Source organism: Melanerpes formicivorus, unplaced genomic scaffold, assembly GCF_026170545.1.
Source record: "Melanerpes formicivorus ecotype bairdi unplaced genomic scaffold, bMelFor1.0.p_v2 SCAF_24, whole genome shotgun sequence".
Classification (NCBI taxonomy): domain Eukaryota; kingdom Metazoa; phylum Chordata; class Aves; order Piciformes; family Picidae; genus Melanerpes; species Melanerpes formicivorus.
This window is the reverse complement of record NW_027142376.1, coordinates 6,847,579-6,863,653: the sequence shown is the minus strand read 5'-3', so window position 1 is coordinate 6,863,653 and position 16,075 is coordinate 6,847,579. Positions and strand designations below refer to the sequence as shown.

At 46.5% G+C, this 16,075-nt stretch overlaps 1 protein-coding gene across 4 annotated transcripts in view; it reads left to right on the top strand.

Annotated features, from left to right (window-relative positions):
- The first annotated feature begins 2,053 nt into the window (after nt 1-2,053).
- ANLN (anillin, actin binding protein) overlaps nt 2,054-16,075 on the top strand; it is a 42,308-nt gene continuing 28,286 nt past the window's right edge. For 2 of the 4 annotated variants that reach the window (XM_068152740.1, XM_068152738.1), the window contains exons 1-8: nt 2,054-2,172; nt 10,047-10,200; nt 10,584-10,868; nt 11,318-11,664; nt 12,307-12,529; nt 13,453-13,658; nt 13,789-13,896; nt 15,006-15,126. In XM_068152740.1, the coding sequence (XP_068008841.1) occupies nt 2,131-2,172; nt 10,047-10,200; nt 10,584-10,868; nt 11,318-11,664; nt 12,307-12,529; nt 13,453-13,658; nt 13,789-13,896; nt 15,006-15,126 (1,486 nt within the window). In that variant the 5' untranslated portion in view covers nt 2,054-2,130. Of the gene's footprint in view, nt 2,173-4,682; nt 4,756-10,046; nt 10,201-10,583; nt 10,869-11,317; nt 11,665-12,306; nt 12,530-13,452; nt 13,659-13,788; nt 13,897-15,005; nt 15,127-16,075 lie in introns of those variants that run through there. The other 2 variants (XM_068152739.1, XM_068152742.1) reach the window with 1 other exon arrangement.

The window sequence follows — 16,075 nt, the reverse complement described above, 5'->3', positions numbered from 1 at the left end:
ATGCTTCAAAAATTCTTGACAGAACACTAAGAAATGCTTTTCTTTCTTCCATGTTAGAAAATAAATGACTGTTTTCCATGCTCATGCCTTCAATTCCCAGGAAAACTGCAAGGCAGCAAAAAAACCCAACCCCACCCACCCCAACGTCCCCAAAGTGCTTTGTATTGTGTTATTTATTGTTACAGAGGAGATTACTTTTCATCAGCTTACCCCTGGGGAAGAATAAGAATAATCTGAAACCATTTACATGGGGTGGGGAATACAGAATACAGAATTAACCAGGCTGGAAAAGACCTCAGAGATCTTCCAGTCCAACCTACAACCCAACACCATCTAATCAACTCAACCATGGCACCAAGTGCCTCAGCCAGGCTCTTTTTAAACACCTCCAGTGATGGTGACTCCACCACCTCCCTGGGCAGCACATCCCAATGGCCAATCTCTCTTTCTGTCTGTGAAGAACTTCTTTCTAAGTAGACAGTGAAGGGTGTGATTCATAGCTCTGGAATTCAAAAGGGGTGGCATAGAACATGGTGCTGTTCAGCAGGCAGGGCTGGCTCATTGTTCTGCTGGTTTCAACACTGCATTTGATTTCCCTCTTCTGTGTGTTCTTTTTTTTTTTCTTCTTTATGCCTTCAGATTGTGAACTGTTAATTGGTTTCCTCCAGAAGCTGCCCCTGTACACTGCACTGGTTAGGCCACACCTGGAGTACTGTGTCCAGTTCTGGGCCCCTCAGTTTAGGAAGGACGTTGACTTGCTGGAGCGTGTCCAGAGAAGGGCAACGAAGCTGGTGAGGGGTTTGGAATAGAAGCCCTATGAGGAGAGACTGAGGGAGCTGGGGTTGCTTAGCTTAGAGAGGAGGAGGCTCAGGGGAGACCTTCTTGCTCTCTACAACTACCTGAAGGGAGGTCGTAGACAGGCAGATGTTGGTCTCTTCTCCTGGGCAGCCAGTACCAGAACAAGAGGACACAGTCTCAAGCTGTGCCAGGGGAGGTTTAGGTTGGATGTTAGGAAGAAGTTCTGTACAGAGAGAGTGATTGCCCATTGGAATGGGCTGCCTGGGGAGGTGGTGGAGTCGCCGTCATTGAAGGTATTCAGGAGGAGACTTGATGGGGTGCTTGGTGCCATGGGTTAGCTGTTTGGGTGGGTTGGATTGGTTGATGGGTTGGACGCAATGCTCTTGAAGGTCTCTTCCAACCTGGTTTATTATTCTATTTAAATAGTTTTGATTAACTTATTAAGGAATAAAAATAAATATTGACTGGAAAGTCTGTTGCTGCAGGCTGCGCTCCTCACCGTTACACAGCCGAAGGATCTCATGGCCACTTTATATTCCCAGACTGACTTTTCCTCAGCTCTTTGGAGCAAGAAAAGGCTAAGATATAGTTACTGCCCATTGCTTTTCTGGAAGGCAGATGTGACCCCTTTGAGAAGAGGAGAAACCAAGCGTTCTGTTTAATTCTGGCAGGCTCTTGTTGAGTCTGGATCAAAGTGATGAAGAAATAAGTGGCTCTGTAGCTGCCAGGAGGAAAGGTCATTTGTCACATGCACATTGCCTGGGTGTTTTAAGCAGTTATACACTCACAGGACTCTCAATCGCATTTTCACAACAGAGGAGACCTAATTGTGGCCTTCCAGTGTGTGAAGGGGGCTACAGGAAAGCTGGGGAGGGACTTTTGAGGGTTTCAGGGCGTGATAGGACTGGGGGGGATGGAGCAAAACTAGAAATGGGTAGATTGAGATTGGATGTTAGGAAGAAGTTGTTCCCCAGGAGGGTGGTGAGAGACTGGCACAGGTTGCCCAGGGAGGTGGTGGAAGCCTCATGCCTGGAGGTTTTTGCAGCCAGGCTGAATATGGCTGTGAGCAACCTGCTGTAGTGTGAGGTGGGGTTGGAACTGGATGATCCTTGAGGTCACTTCCAATTGTGTGCTTTTTCACAAGAAATTTACTTTACAGAATAAAGCATGGCTATTTCCTTACTTTTTTTTTTATTCCCAATAATATATAGCAGATGAGATTGTTGTGTACACTAACAGTGCAGCTAACAACCATTTTGCTTGCTCCCCCCCAGGCTGAACATCATATGGAAGACGACAGCAACGGGTGGAACCACCTTTGGAAATCCACCAATGACAGCTGGAGCTACAGTGCATGAATCTCATGTAAAGCAGGTATCATACTTAAATTGCAGTAATTCTGTATCGGTTTTTTTTTCTTTAAAGGACTCAAATAGTGCATGGTTTTTCTTCATTTGAGATGCCAGAGGAAAGAGAAGACTTCATGGTAATTCTCTCTTTATTTTCTGCTGACAACTTTGAGCTCCATATAAGCTATTTTGTGTCCTGTTTTTTGCCTGCACTGATTCCCTACTGCTTCCTTGCAGGCACCTTTGTTAGCCAGGGCATCCAGTCCCTAAAGATTTCTTCATATAAAGGATTATGGGGGTTGGACTAGATGACCTCTAGAGGTCCCTTCCAACCAGTGCATTCTAAGACTCTGTGATTCTAAGATTCTAAGATACTGTGAAATTGGGCAGAATTTGGTTGGATGTGTTAAAACATTGTTTTGTTATTTTAGCCTGTTGTGTGCCTTGATGACAGGCATGCCAGCAGGGAAGAGCCAATTGAGATGTGACACATGTGCCTGCTCAGAGACTAGAGAACTTTGCTGTATAATATAATAAATGTCTTCCCCTGCTTACACCTTGTCCTGGGAGCTGTGCTCAGGGTGGTGGGACAGCTACACTACAACAAATGGTTCTTCACCATGAGAGTGGTGAAGTCCTGGAATGGGTTGTCCAGGGAGGCGGTTGAGGCCCCATCCTTGGAGGTGTTTAAGCCCAGGCTGGATGAGGCTCTGGCCAGCCTGATCTAGTGTGGGGTGTCCCTGCCCATGGCAAGGGGGGTTGGAACTAGCTGATCCTTGTGGTCCCTTCCAACCCTGACTGATTCTATGATTCTATTTGCTATTTTATTTTTAGATCCTGATGCATGCTGATGCCATGCTGTTTGTAAATAAGGCATTGGGAAGCTTTTCTAATGAGAGATAATTAGAATGGTTAGCAAGGCAAAGTGATTGGAAGAAATGGCTGCTGCCTACAAATAATCCAGCTGGCAAGAAGCGCAGCACTAAGGAAGGGCGGTGGTGCAGAGTAATGAACACTCTTTGTATGCAAGAAACATGTATAAAAGGGTGCTAGTATGTATGGATAGACTGGAAATTTGATGAGCTTTACTCATTTGGGCAGTCAGGCCTGTAGCAGCCTCTCAGGGGGAACAGCAGAGACCAAAAAATCCCAACAGCTCTATTTGTGATTGCATTCAACATGGGAAGTGTGTTTGAGATGGTGCAAGGACTGGATCTGAGCACCCTCGTGATGGGTCTCTGCCACTTCAGCATAGAATCCTAGAATGGTTAGGGTTGGAAGGGACCTCAAGGATCAGCCGGTTCCAACCCCCCTGCCATGGCCAGGGACACCTCACACTACAGCAGCTTGCTCACAGCCACAGCCAGCCTGGCTGCGAAAACCTCCAGGGATGAGGCTGCCACCACCTCCCCGGGCAACCTGTGCCAGTCTCTCACCACCCTCATGGGGAACAACTTCTTCCTAACATCAAATCTGAATCCACCCATTTCTAGTTTTGCTCCATCCCCCCCAGTCCTATCACTCCCTGACACCCTCAAAAGTCCCTCCCCAGCTTTCTTGTAGCCCCCTTCACACACTGGAAGGCCACAATTAGGTCTCCTGGGAGCCTTCTCCTCTCCAGACTGAACAGCCCCAGCTCCCTCAGCCTATCCTCACAGCAGAGCAGCTGCAGCCCTCTGCTCCCCCTGGATGCACAAGCATCCCGAGCGCTCGCACATGAAGAGAGGTTTAGCAACGCAATGGACAGAGGGGCCGGGCGGTGGCTGAGCTTTGAGACCACGGGCCGTCAGGCAAGGAGAAGCATGAAAAGCCAGGGGGAAAAGCTGCGAGTTCCAGAACTGCCCTGAGTAGCCGCTCCAGTCACACGGAGGCATTAGAGGGTTCCCCTGTCGATGCCAGCTGAAAAGCGAAGCTGCAAATCTACAGGCTCCCGGGACACCCCTACCCAGCAGCTGCTGCAAGACGTGGGGGTCAGAGAGACAGTATTGCTCTGCTTGCCTGTCAGAGAGTTTTATTCAGAATACCCCTACAACTGGCGCCTGGCCGGGCTGACAGGGACGAGTGGAAGGAGTGTACAAGGAAGGTGACATGGCTGCCGCGGCTGGATGCGCTCCCTGCGCGCCAGCACACGCGCAGCCCGGGCGGCAGGGGTCGGACCGGGGGGTGCAGGATGCGAATCCAGGCCGTCTCTCAGCACCGGGAAAGGGGAAAGCCAGCCGGATCGCCACAGACTAGCCCGGCAGCCACACTACACACCGCTACGCAAAGCCCTGAGCACCTTCTTCCCGCCCTCTCCCTAAGGGGGAGGGCAGTCCGCACAGGGAGGAGGGCCGTCATGGCAGACTGCTGTTGGATTGGATAGCGCTTCTATCAATCAGTGCTCGGCTGGCGGCGCGGGGCGCGACTCTACCGGTGACGTCAGGAGGGGCGGGGTGGGGCACGCCTCCCCGGTACGCTCTGCGTGCGCGGCGCGCGTGGGCGGGCGCATGCGCGGGCGCGGCGGGCGCTGAAATTCAAATCGCAGCAGCGGTTGGGGTGGAGGTTCGGCCTGACGCGGGCGGCCTGGGAGCGGCCAGCAACAGTAGCAGCCATGGACCCCTTCACTGAGGTGAGGGCACGGCCTGGGCCGCTCCCCGGCCTGGGAGCTGTGGAGGGAACGATCCGGGGAGGGGACGAGTTGTCAGCGCCGGCGGCCGTAGGGACAGAAGGCGGTGAGGCCGGGCCAGGGGAGCTGCTCCCTGTGTCAGCGCATGGGGGGCCAGATAGTTTCTCTCAGTCCTGGTTCAGGCCTGTCGGCGCCCTTCACCGGCTGTGACGTGCTTCGAGGGGTTGTCAGGAGCCTGTTTCTCTGCCGGGGGGAGACTTTCTGCCCGCTCGTTTTTCTCGTCCTGGTGCCTCCCATGTTGTAGTCGCCCGGGCGTTGGGGGGGGGGGGCAGCTCTCTTCTAGGAGGGCACGGAGGGGTGATTGGTGCAGGGCTTTGCTTAGGAGAGGAGCTGTTCTAAAGGAGGCTGCTACCTGACTGGCGCTTTGGTGTTGTCCTTTCATGAGCGTTTGGCAGGTAAGATCTCCGCCTGGAGCAGGGGGCGCGCTGGAAGCTGTTGGGAGTGGTCTTGACACATGCTGTGCCGGCCCTACCTAGAGGTCGAGTGTGAAATGCGGGCAAAGCAGCGACCATCGGATTAAAAATGCGCCCTGTTTGATGTTACTGCCACCTGTGACTGGGCACTTGGGTCGGCAGGCAGCTCCTCTTTGTTGAAAACAGAGTTTAATTGACGTTTGTCAGGGTGGATTTGTTTGTAGCGTGCTCGAGTGTCGGAGGCTGCAGTGTAACAATGGCTGGAGCTCACCGACTTGCATCTCTGGCGTTCTTAAAGATCCTCTGCTGTGGTCTGATTTTGTGTGACCTGTAGAGCAGTGCAGCTGCCATGTGAGTGGGGGCTACAAGACAGCTGGGGAGGGACTTTTGAGGGTGTGAGGGAGTGATAGGACTGGGGGGGATGGAACCAAACTAGAAATGGGTAAATTGAGATTCGATGTTAGGAAGAAGTTGTTCCCCATGAGGGTGGTGAGAGACTGGCACAGGTTGCCCAGGGAGGTGGTGGAAGCCTCATGCCTGGAGGTTTTTGCAGCCAGGCTGGCTGTGGCTGTGAGCAAGCTGCTGTAGTGTGAGGTGTCCCTGGCCATGGCAGGGGGGTTGGAACTTAAGGTCCTTTCCAACCCTGACAAGTCTGTGATTCTATGACTGCTTTGAACAGTGTCAAACTGTGCCAGGGGAAGTTTAAGCTGGAGGTGAGGAGAAAGTTCTTCATAGAGAGAGTTGTTAGTCATTGGAATGTGCTGCCCAGGGAGGTGGTGGAGTCACCATCCCTGGAGGTGTCCAAAAAGGGATTGGATGTGGCACTTGGAGCCATGGTTTAGTTAGTCATGAGGTCTTGGGTGACAGGTTGGACTTGATGATCTCTGAGGTCTTTTCCAACCTTACTGGTTCTATGATAGTAAAAATTAACTTGCCTCACAGCCTGCCTAAACCTTGGAAACAATGTGTTTATCAAACTGACCTACTTTACATAAACTGAGTGTCCCCCAAAGAGTGTGACCACAACGATTCAGTTTACCAAAATGAACATAAATTATTGATCTGAACGTACTTACAAAATGTGTTGTGCCAAGGCAGATTTGCCCTACCCCTTTGTAAAGGCTTCCTAAGTGTAAACATCTTGAAGCCACCTTCCTTAATTGGTAGAGAGTGGCATGATCCAACTAGCCTTAAATAAACTTCAAGTCCAGACCGCCGAATCGAGTTTAAAATGGTTTTGAATGCTGGGAGATATTCCAAGCTCAACACACCCTTCTTGTAAGTAACTGACTTTGAGAAGCTGTGACCAACTGTGAGGCCACTCCTCCGAGTAAACTTCAACTCAAACACCATTAGCTGGTATTGCAGAGCGCCTAGAACGTTGCCTTATCAAAAATGTTCATGCTGTGGAGGGCGTTGATTGCACTGCTGTGTAAAAATCTGGCTCCTGTCAGCGTGTGTTAGTATTGCAATTGAATAGCTTCAAGAAACAATCTGAAAAGGAAGCCTTTTGCCACCTACTATGAAGTATTTATGTTCTGTCTTTCTTTTCTTTTAGTATAACCTTTCCTTAGTTTGAAGTGTTTTCAGATAATCTTTGTCTACAAATCACCATGGTAATTATTTTTAGGTTATCTTTGCCTACATTCCTTGTAGGGAGCTGGTGAGGCATTGTAAATGTTGCTGTAAAGCACTGTAATTCGAGCCTTAATTATCCAAAGCATGCCATTAATTCTGTCTTTGCTGATCACTTTATAGTAACAAATTTTGCCCTGGTCTCTCTGCGTTTCAGCTCAGCTCAGTCTTGCTGTAAGACTCAGTGGAATGCTTTTAAATCAGACAGTTATGGAATAAAGTTTCTTTTGCTTAGCATTGCAAGGAAAAAAAACAACAGCATTTGAATCTCAACCAAATTACTAATACAGAGCACACTGACGAGATGGTGTGGTGAATACTCTTTTAGGATCACAATGGATATGCTCTTTGTGGCTTTCCTTTTCTAGCTGACTTCATAAACCACCTTTCTTGGACAAAAGGCTTTGTTTGGTACTACAGGATATTAGGGGCTGCCCAGAGAGGTGGTGGAGTCTCTTTCTCTGTAGACACTGAAAACCTGCCTGGATGTGTTCCTGTGTGACCTGCCCTGGGTGATCCTGCTCTGGCAGGGTGGGCTTGGACTGGATGATCTTTCAAGGGTCTTTTCAACCCCTAACATTCTGTGATTAGAAATAGTCTAGTTTACTTTGTGCTTTGAGGTACATGTTAACATTCCTAGAGCAAAGTTTGGTTTGCTGTCATGGAGGCTGACCAAAGCACTAAGTTGCTCAGGGGGAAATTTGCATGTGTGCAATTTGAAGTTAGCTCCATCTTCAGTGTCCTGGATGACTTTGCCTCTTGTTCTGCATTCTGCTGGTAAAGCAGAGTAGTTAGAACAAATCTTTGTGGTCACATGTGAGCATGTCTTCTCTGAGGCTGCTGAATATATACTTTAAAGTATACTTCTTAAAACCCAAGATTGTCCATCAGTGCTTACTGTAGGAAGACCTTTCCTGATCTTTAGAAGATGCTTTTGCAACACGAACTGTTCAATATGCTTTTTAAAAAACCAAGATTGTCCATCAACATTTAAAGTAGGAAGACCTTTCCTGATATTCAGAAGATGACAGTTTGTGGTGCAAAAGCATCTTATAACTACCACATGATAGTTCTCAGGTTCCTAGATGTAATTAAGTAGATATGTCCTACTTTGAAACTTTGGCTGTCATCAGAACACTTGGAGGGCGTGCCTGAGGCAAATACTTTGTTGATGAACTTGAAAAGTCAGTCTCAGGTCCTGGTGACTGGCTTACTCATCATGTGTAATAGCAGATTTGAATTATGGCAGTTGCATGGAAAAGTTGAGGTACAAAAAAGCCAATGGGAGCTGGAGCTCTACCACAGAGGCGTGCATTCTTGGGAAGTGACATCCTATTCCTGACAACTGAAACTCCATTTCACTCAGCTAACAAAACAGAAAGGAATGCGACTGCATCTGAATAGAACTGTAGGAATACTGTTCTTGCACTCAATGTTGTGCAAGAAGGGCTGTTAATTTAGACAGCCTTGAAGATTTTTGTTTGTATGGGTATTAACCTGCACTTTAACTCTGCCTTTGGGAGGTTGAAATCAAGAAACGTGGCTTGTGGCCACAGCTAGCGTGGAACTTGTGTTGAAAGCCCTCCTGGTGCTTCTATGGAAGTTAGAGAAGCTGATTTTTTTTTGCTTTCACCACAAAAAAAAAAAAATGTTGAGATTGACATTCCATTTGTCCTGTGTTGCCCTACAATGGAACATTGTTCAAGACTTCAGCTTTAGACAGTTAAAAATGTGAAATGTGTTTTTAATTGCTGTGCAACGGGACAGATAATGGCTGGCACAGCTCTCGTGGTAATTTATGTGCCACCAAACAAGTGCAGTTTATATGCTGCCCTTTAAAGGCCATTAGTTCAGTCACACAATTTCTTGTCCCAAAGTGCTTTTAAAATCCAGATCAGAGGAGTAACCAAGCATCCTTTAGATGTGGTTGAGCTGAGTGATCATGACTTATAAATGTAGTAATGAAAAGAAACACAATCTCAAGCGATTTCAAATGAGGATTCAACATGAAATAATGTTCTATTAATTTGGAACACTTGCTAAACCAGCTATTTTGTGGAAGTAGTGATCACAGTATCCAGCTTTCCAAAGGACAGGGAAGCAAGGAGGATGTTGTCAGGTAGCTCAGTTGGGCATCATTTTGTATGTGCTGCTGTATACAGATATATTGTCATAAAGAGCTTCTTGATTGAGACAGCTAGTTGCAGCATCTGTTCTTCAAACTTAAGCTTGAGGTAGAGAAACTCACCTTTTGATTTAGAGGGTGTAATGCCAACAGGCTTTTTAATGTTAACAGGCACAGAGTTTGTGTTTTCTTATGACCCCTTGGCAAGCACTTCAGTGTGTATTTTGTTGGAGGGTTGGTCTCAATCAGGGAACTTGACCATGTACTTTAGCAGTGTGTCAAACAAACCTCCTAGCAAGATTTGGCAGTTCAAGACTGTCATAAAGATGTTATAACCTCCAGGCATTTCTGACTGCTTCAGGCTCTTTTTCTTCAAAAATGTAGCTATTGGTTGTGTCTCTTTAGCCTAGTCTCCTTTGAAAGCCAAGCTACTGGGAGACAGTAGTGGATTTAATGACTGGAACTTTGGACCCCCCTGTCTAGCTTCACCCCTTCTTGCTGAGGGTAGGTGCTTCTATAATTTTCATGAAAGCTTGTGGCTGGGTGAAAAGACCCAAACCATTGTTTCTGTAAAGAGAATGCTGTAGCCTGTTGTCTGGTAGGCCAAAGAACTTCAGATAACCTGCAAATGTGCTCTGATCAGATAGCAAGGAAGTAGCTTGGCATGTGCTACAGTGTGAGCTGCATGTTATCCAACAGGCACTTGCTGAGCATGGGAGGAGCTGTGGGTATTGCAACAGTGAAATCAAAATATAGAGATCAGGGGTTATCACAGTGAGGAAGAGGGTGTGCACAGCATACCATGTAGTTGCCAGTGTAGAAAACAAATTTTGTTAATGCTGCTTTTAGGAGGAGAGAAACAGATCTTGAGTGTTTGTGTCACAGTAGATGAGGTAGTGACATCTGACAGGTGTGTTTGTCTTACTGTGGCTTCACTGTATGCGCCTGGGGTTGTACATCTTAGTATGTGCTGTATAAAATGAGACATTTCAAATCTGAGCTATTGCTAGTTAACACACTTGTTGCAGTGTATAGTAACCCATGATTTATTGACTACCCAGAAACTCCTTGAAAGAACTCGTGCCAGGCGAGAGAACCTGCAGAAGAAAATGGCTGAGCGGCCCAAGATGGGAGCGAGACCCACCATGCAGAACAAGAGGGTCAGAGAGCCTCTGTTAGAGACTGGCAACCAGGCACCTCCTCCAGGTGAAGAAGGTATGTGCAACAAGTTTAATAAAAAATGCCTTTGGATACGAGCCTCATCCCCTTTTTACTAAGGGCAAGTGAAAACCCTCAGTGTTCATCTTAAACTAAGCAGTGATGGAGGCAATTACCTGGCCACTAGAACTGCACATGGCTGATGTTTAGCTTAACCTGAGAGCAGAGGCTCTAAGAAATTAGCAAGCTATTTAAAAGTAGTTGTGTCATGCCAGTGATAGTGCTTTGTGCTTGGCGGAACTTGGGAAGGGCAGTGTTCTGGGGCACATCTCAGGATATTTATAAATCATCATGTTGTTTGCATGACACTTTTGTGCTGTCTCTGAAAACATTTTAGAGACTCTGAATACTCATCTGCTTGAATGCTCTCACCTGTACAGGGAAACCTGGGACAAAGCCATCGCCATCAAAGAGGCTCTGCCCTGACAACATGGAAGCTCAGACTTCCAGTTCAGAGAACATACAGCCACTGCCTTCAAGTTCCACAAGCCCTCGTTCTCCTGAGAGGACTGCACAGTTGCACATAGCTGCTTCTAACAGGTCTTCTTCGGTTCAGCCCCTTGAGAAAGGGAAAACTAACACGGAGTCAGGAACTCCTGCAGCCCTTTCAGTCAAAACACGAATGCAGAAGCTGGCAGAACAGCGGCGCTGCTGGGACACCGAGGGTGTGTTTCACCTGTGAAGCTCTTCTGGTGGTTTTCAGTGTTTGTCTCAAGGGTGGTTTGCTAGCAGAAGATGATTTTGTGTGGAATGCTAATGTTTTCATAAGCAATTCTTGGACAGCTGTGGGCAGGACTTAGAATAATGATACTGATTATAGCTTAATTTTGTACCCTTGGGTTTTATTGTTTTTTACCTCCTATACTAGTGTGATGCTTTGCTCATCACAACAGTGGCATACAACTAGGAAACTACTTGGTCAAATATGTTGGCTTTGCAGTGAGCTTTTAGTTTAACTTGATTAGTCTCAATGTCTTCAGGGCTAGTTGCTGGATTCTGGTGATGGCAAGAGTATCTAACTGCTGATCAACTCTCTGTATAGCAAAATGCAGAAGATGCTGATATATCTCTATATATTTTATTAGCAGAATAAACATGTTTTCTTTTTTTCCAGATCCCTCTGAATGTGCTGCTCTGTCTCCCTTCCAGTCAAAAGATCTGTCTGTTTCTCCACCTAAGCAGACATCTAATGCCCTGGCAAGTGATACCCCTATTGGGAGAAGGGGCCGTTTAGCTAACCTTGCTGCTACCATTGGTTCCTGGGAAGATGACCTAAGTCATCCATCTGCAAAGCAAAACAATGCACAAGAACAGCCTGGCACTACTTGTTTATCCAAATTGTCCACTACAAGTGGAGCATCTGCTAGAATCAATAGTAGCAGTGTAAAGCAGGAAGCTGCATCCTGTTCTCAAAGGCTTGTTGAGGCTTCTATTAATAAACCAGCAAACTCAAAGATAGAGGTGAGTGTCTGATTTAGTTGCTGATTAAAAATTGATTTGAATGTGTGTGTGTGTGGGGGGAGACACACACAAATGTTAACTCCGAACTGTTTAACCTGAATTTAAAGTTGTGGTGTGAGCAATCTGAGACTATTTGCAGGTTTTGCTTTATTTCTGCCCTGCATGCTGTTTCTCTTTAATAGCAGACCTGAATTTTAAAGAGGAGTGTGCTTATAAACATTGTAGAAGTTGATGTCAAAGTAATTGTTGCTCTTTTGGAGGGGGCTTCCTCTGGAGGCATTTGGTTTCACTTCATACAGTTTGTTGACTTAAATTGCAAATGTTGTTGCTGTGTGAAAATTCAGGCAGAATAGTAACACCTATTGTTCAGTTTATGAAATAACAATATCTGCCCTGTGCAGCCCTGTCTAAGGAAATGTGGGAAAATAACCTAAAGTATCTGGCAAAGGCACCTGGAATAAAATGCTGGAACCACAGGAAATATTGGATGTATAAAAAAGCTGCCCAGCTTTCTGTTGTTGATGGGCAAAGATGTTGTGTTATGTTATAGTATGCTGTGCAGAATGCTTTCAATGCTTTTTCCTCCTGTGAGAATAAGAATGTACAGCCTCATCTCAGTGTTACTCCTTTTTCCTTTGTAAGGATCCAAAGAGTCTTTTAACACAACCCTCAAGAGTCACTGTTCCTTGTTCTAAAGAATCTGAAGTGCGACAGCCGCTAACGGAGAATCCCTGCAGCCCTCAGAAAGCTGAGAAGCGTGCACAGGCAGCAAAACCACCTTTGCCTCAACCAGTTCAGTCCAAAGAAGAGCCAGTCAAAGGAACACATGTACAACTTGAACCTAAGGGGAAACCCACAACACCAGGTAAGCTGCTTTTTCAGCTTCAAGACACATTCAGGCTTATGTGTTCTGTCTTGCACCATATACTCTTTAATATATGGTTTCTGTTTCTGCTGTAACCTAAGTGAAGTCCTGAATTGTTCTGTGATAATTATGAAGAGCTTCCATGTTTCTCAATGGTGATTACATGGACATGATTGCTCTCAAGAGTTTCCAAAACCTATACCTTTTCTATGTAAAACAAAAAATGTATTCTGCTAACATCAGTTGATTGAGACTATTCAAAGCTCCTTCCAATTGGTGGATGCTATTTGTGTCTAATCAATATGAGGTAAAGAGTCTGCACAAGGAGATATCTTCTGTAGAAGAAGCTTTGAAGACTCTTCTGTGAGAAGAAATCAAAGCTAAATGCTCCTAACTTTTCCTAGTATCTATCCTTTCAGTGGTACCATTGATGTCAAAGTAACTGATCATCAAATTCAACTGCTTGTTGGGTCAGAAACTTGCACTAACAGCTTGAACTCCTTGAAATAATGACGAGTAGAACAAGTGTGTGTCGAGATTACTGAGCTTTTCTTTCATTGTCAGCAGAAGTGGTGGATGCTGAACAATGTATCCATGTTATTTACTAGATAGGCATTAATAGGAAGGGTGTGAGAGAGGCTAACTGTGGAGGAAACATTGCAAAAGCAAAGTGGTGGATCACACGTGGATATTAGTAAGAGAAGGACATCTATTTGCTCTTGATATGTTGCTTTATTAATATCAGTGTTCTGTTAGTGTGGTGATTTGCCTTCCAGCTTCAGTTTGTTTGTATAACAGAGTAAGAGCTGTAAAGGAGGCAGCTTAATTGCTTCATTGAGAGCCTTCAGCAAGATGTAAAACTGCAGTGATTTCGTCCTGTGTCTTTGAGAGATTCTTTGAAGGCAAAACAATTGTTCTTGCAGGGGGATCAGGAATTAAGCCCTTCCTGGATCGCTTTGGGGAGCGCTGCCGGGAGCGCTGTCAAGAGCGCAGTGCACGGAGTCCTGCTGCGAGTACTGCGGGGTGCAGAACTCCCACTGTCACCCCAAACACCAGGACCATCCAGGAGAGGCTTCTCAAACAGAATGAAACTTCCTCTACTGCCAGTTTAGCTCTTCAGCTTAAGCAGGTATGACTTGCTACATTGCTAGCTTGCTGTAAGCGTGGGGAAGATTCTTTTGCTGCTCTGCAGCTACCTGAGGCAGCTGAAATGTTTTGGCATCTCACAGCTGTCGGCTTTCCCCCTTCTGCTCACATAGGAGCGTGAACGAGAGCTCGCCTGCCTGCGTGGCCGCTTCGACAGGGGCAATCTGTGGAGTGTGGACAAAAGTGAGAGTTCAAAGAGAAAAATTCCTGAAGCAAAAATGGTAAGGTGTTGCCTCCACCTACCTAAAGGTGATAGGCTGTGAATTGCTCTAAGGTGCTCTGAAAGCCAGGACAGAGTTGTAAATGCAAGAGAGACAAACCTGTGCTTTGTGAATGCCCAGGCACCACTTGCCAAGTGGCTTGTGTGATTGTTAACACATGATGAGATTTTGGGGGGGTTTTACCTCCTGCAGAATGAAGGAGATAAGTGAAACTGCTTTAAGCCAATTGATTTAATTTGATGCCAAGTGTAGGGGTTTTATGTTCTACAACTTTAAAAAGGAAAAAGCTCTTCACACACAAACACTCAATGCACTTGCAGCCCAGAGAGCCAATCACATCCTGTGCTGCATCAAGAGAAGCAGAGCCAGCAGGGCCAGGAGGGTGATTCTCCCCCTCTGCTCTGCTCTGCTGAGATCCCACCTGGAGCACTGTGTCCAGTTTGGGAGCCTCTATTACAGGAAGGATCTGGAGGTGCTGGAAGGTGTCCTGAGAAGGGCCATGAGGATGAGCAGAGGGCTGGAACTGCTCTGCTATGGAGACAGACAGAGTTGGGGTTGTTCAGTCTGGAGAAGAGAAGGCTCCCAGGAGACCTTATTGTAGCCTTCCAGTATCTGAAGGGGGCTCCAAGAAAGCTGGGGAGGGATATTTTAGGGTGTCAGGGAGTGATAGGACTGGGGGGATGGAGCAAAACTAGAACTGGGTAGATTGAGATTGGATGTTAGGAAGAAGTTGTTCCCCATGAGGGTGGTGAGAGACTGGCACAGGTTGCCCAGGGAGGTGGTGGCAGCCTCATCCCTGGAGGTTTTTGCAGCCAGGCTGGCTGTGGCTGTGAGCAAGCTGCTGTAGTGTGAGGTGTCCCTGGCCATGGCAGGGGGGTTGGAACTGGCTGATTCTTGAGGTCCCTTCCAACCCTGACAATTCTATGATTCTAATTTAGCATTTAGTGCTTCAGCTGAATTTCTTACATATATATATAGTCCTTCTTTGATATTGGATAGACAACTTTTTCTGGTTAAATGACAAAGCAGTGTTAAAATGTTTGTTGCAGGTTTTTTAGTCACTTTAAATATTTGCTTCCTAATCCTACTATTGTGTTGGGTTTTGCCAGGAAAGCCAATCTCAGACTAGTCCTAAACGTCCTCCCAGTTCAGATGCCACTGCTTTTGAATCAGCAGGAGAGACAGCAGCATGTGACAGGCCAGTGAAGTCTCCCAGCACGGAGTCTTCAGGTAAGAACTGTCCCTAATGCTGGCCTGAAGCAGTGCCCTTGATGTTCATGAGCAGATAAGTCTAATCCCACTGATGCATGCACTGACCTCGGCCTCTTCTTTGGGCTCTGATTTGTCTAAATCTTGTGGGTGATGATACTCAGCACTCCTAAACCACTTGAAAGACTCACAAGGCAAGACTGCCTCTCTGTTTCTCAGTGGCTTTAGCTGTGTTTCATACTTTGATGTAAAGTGCAGGGAGTGTGAATCACAATTGTCAGTTGCAGACTGATTGGACATGGCACTTGGCGCCATGGTCTAGTCATGAGGTCTGTGGTGACAGGTTGGACTTGATGATCTTTGAGGTCTCTTCCAACCTTGGTGATACTGTGATGCTGTGAATGTGTACTGTAACTGAGTAGCTAAATTTCTACAATCTAATGAGAAGGAACTCTTCCCTTGTCAGTATGATTGTAGAGTAGAGAGTGTGAAAAGAATTTCAAGATGCTTGCAACATCCTTTCCTGTGCTTACTGAGTGGAAGAGCCTCCAATTTTGTGTGAAGGAGGAGTGAACTTCCAGAAAAACAGGGTTGCATCCTGCTCTTGGCTGGGATTTGGGTGCAGTATATTTCTCTGTCACATTCTGGGTTTCTTACTGTGCTTAAACTTTCCCTTTTTTGCTCGAGTGTAAGATTTCATCTCGACTTCTTGTGCTATGAATTTTCTGATTGTAACGTAGAAGTTTAGCTATGGAGGACATGTATTTTAATGCAGGCTAGCTGGAAGACCTAATCTGTCATAGTATCATTCAGGGTTGGAAGGGACCACAAGGATCATCTAGTTCCAACCCCCCTGCCATGGCCAGGGACACCCCACACTACATCAGGCTGGCCAGAGCCTCGTCCAGCCTGGGCTTAAACACCTCCAGGGACTGGGCCTCAACCACCTCCCTGGACAACCCATTCCAGG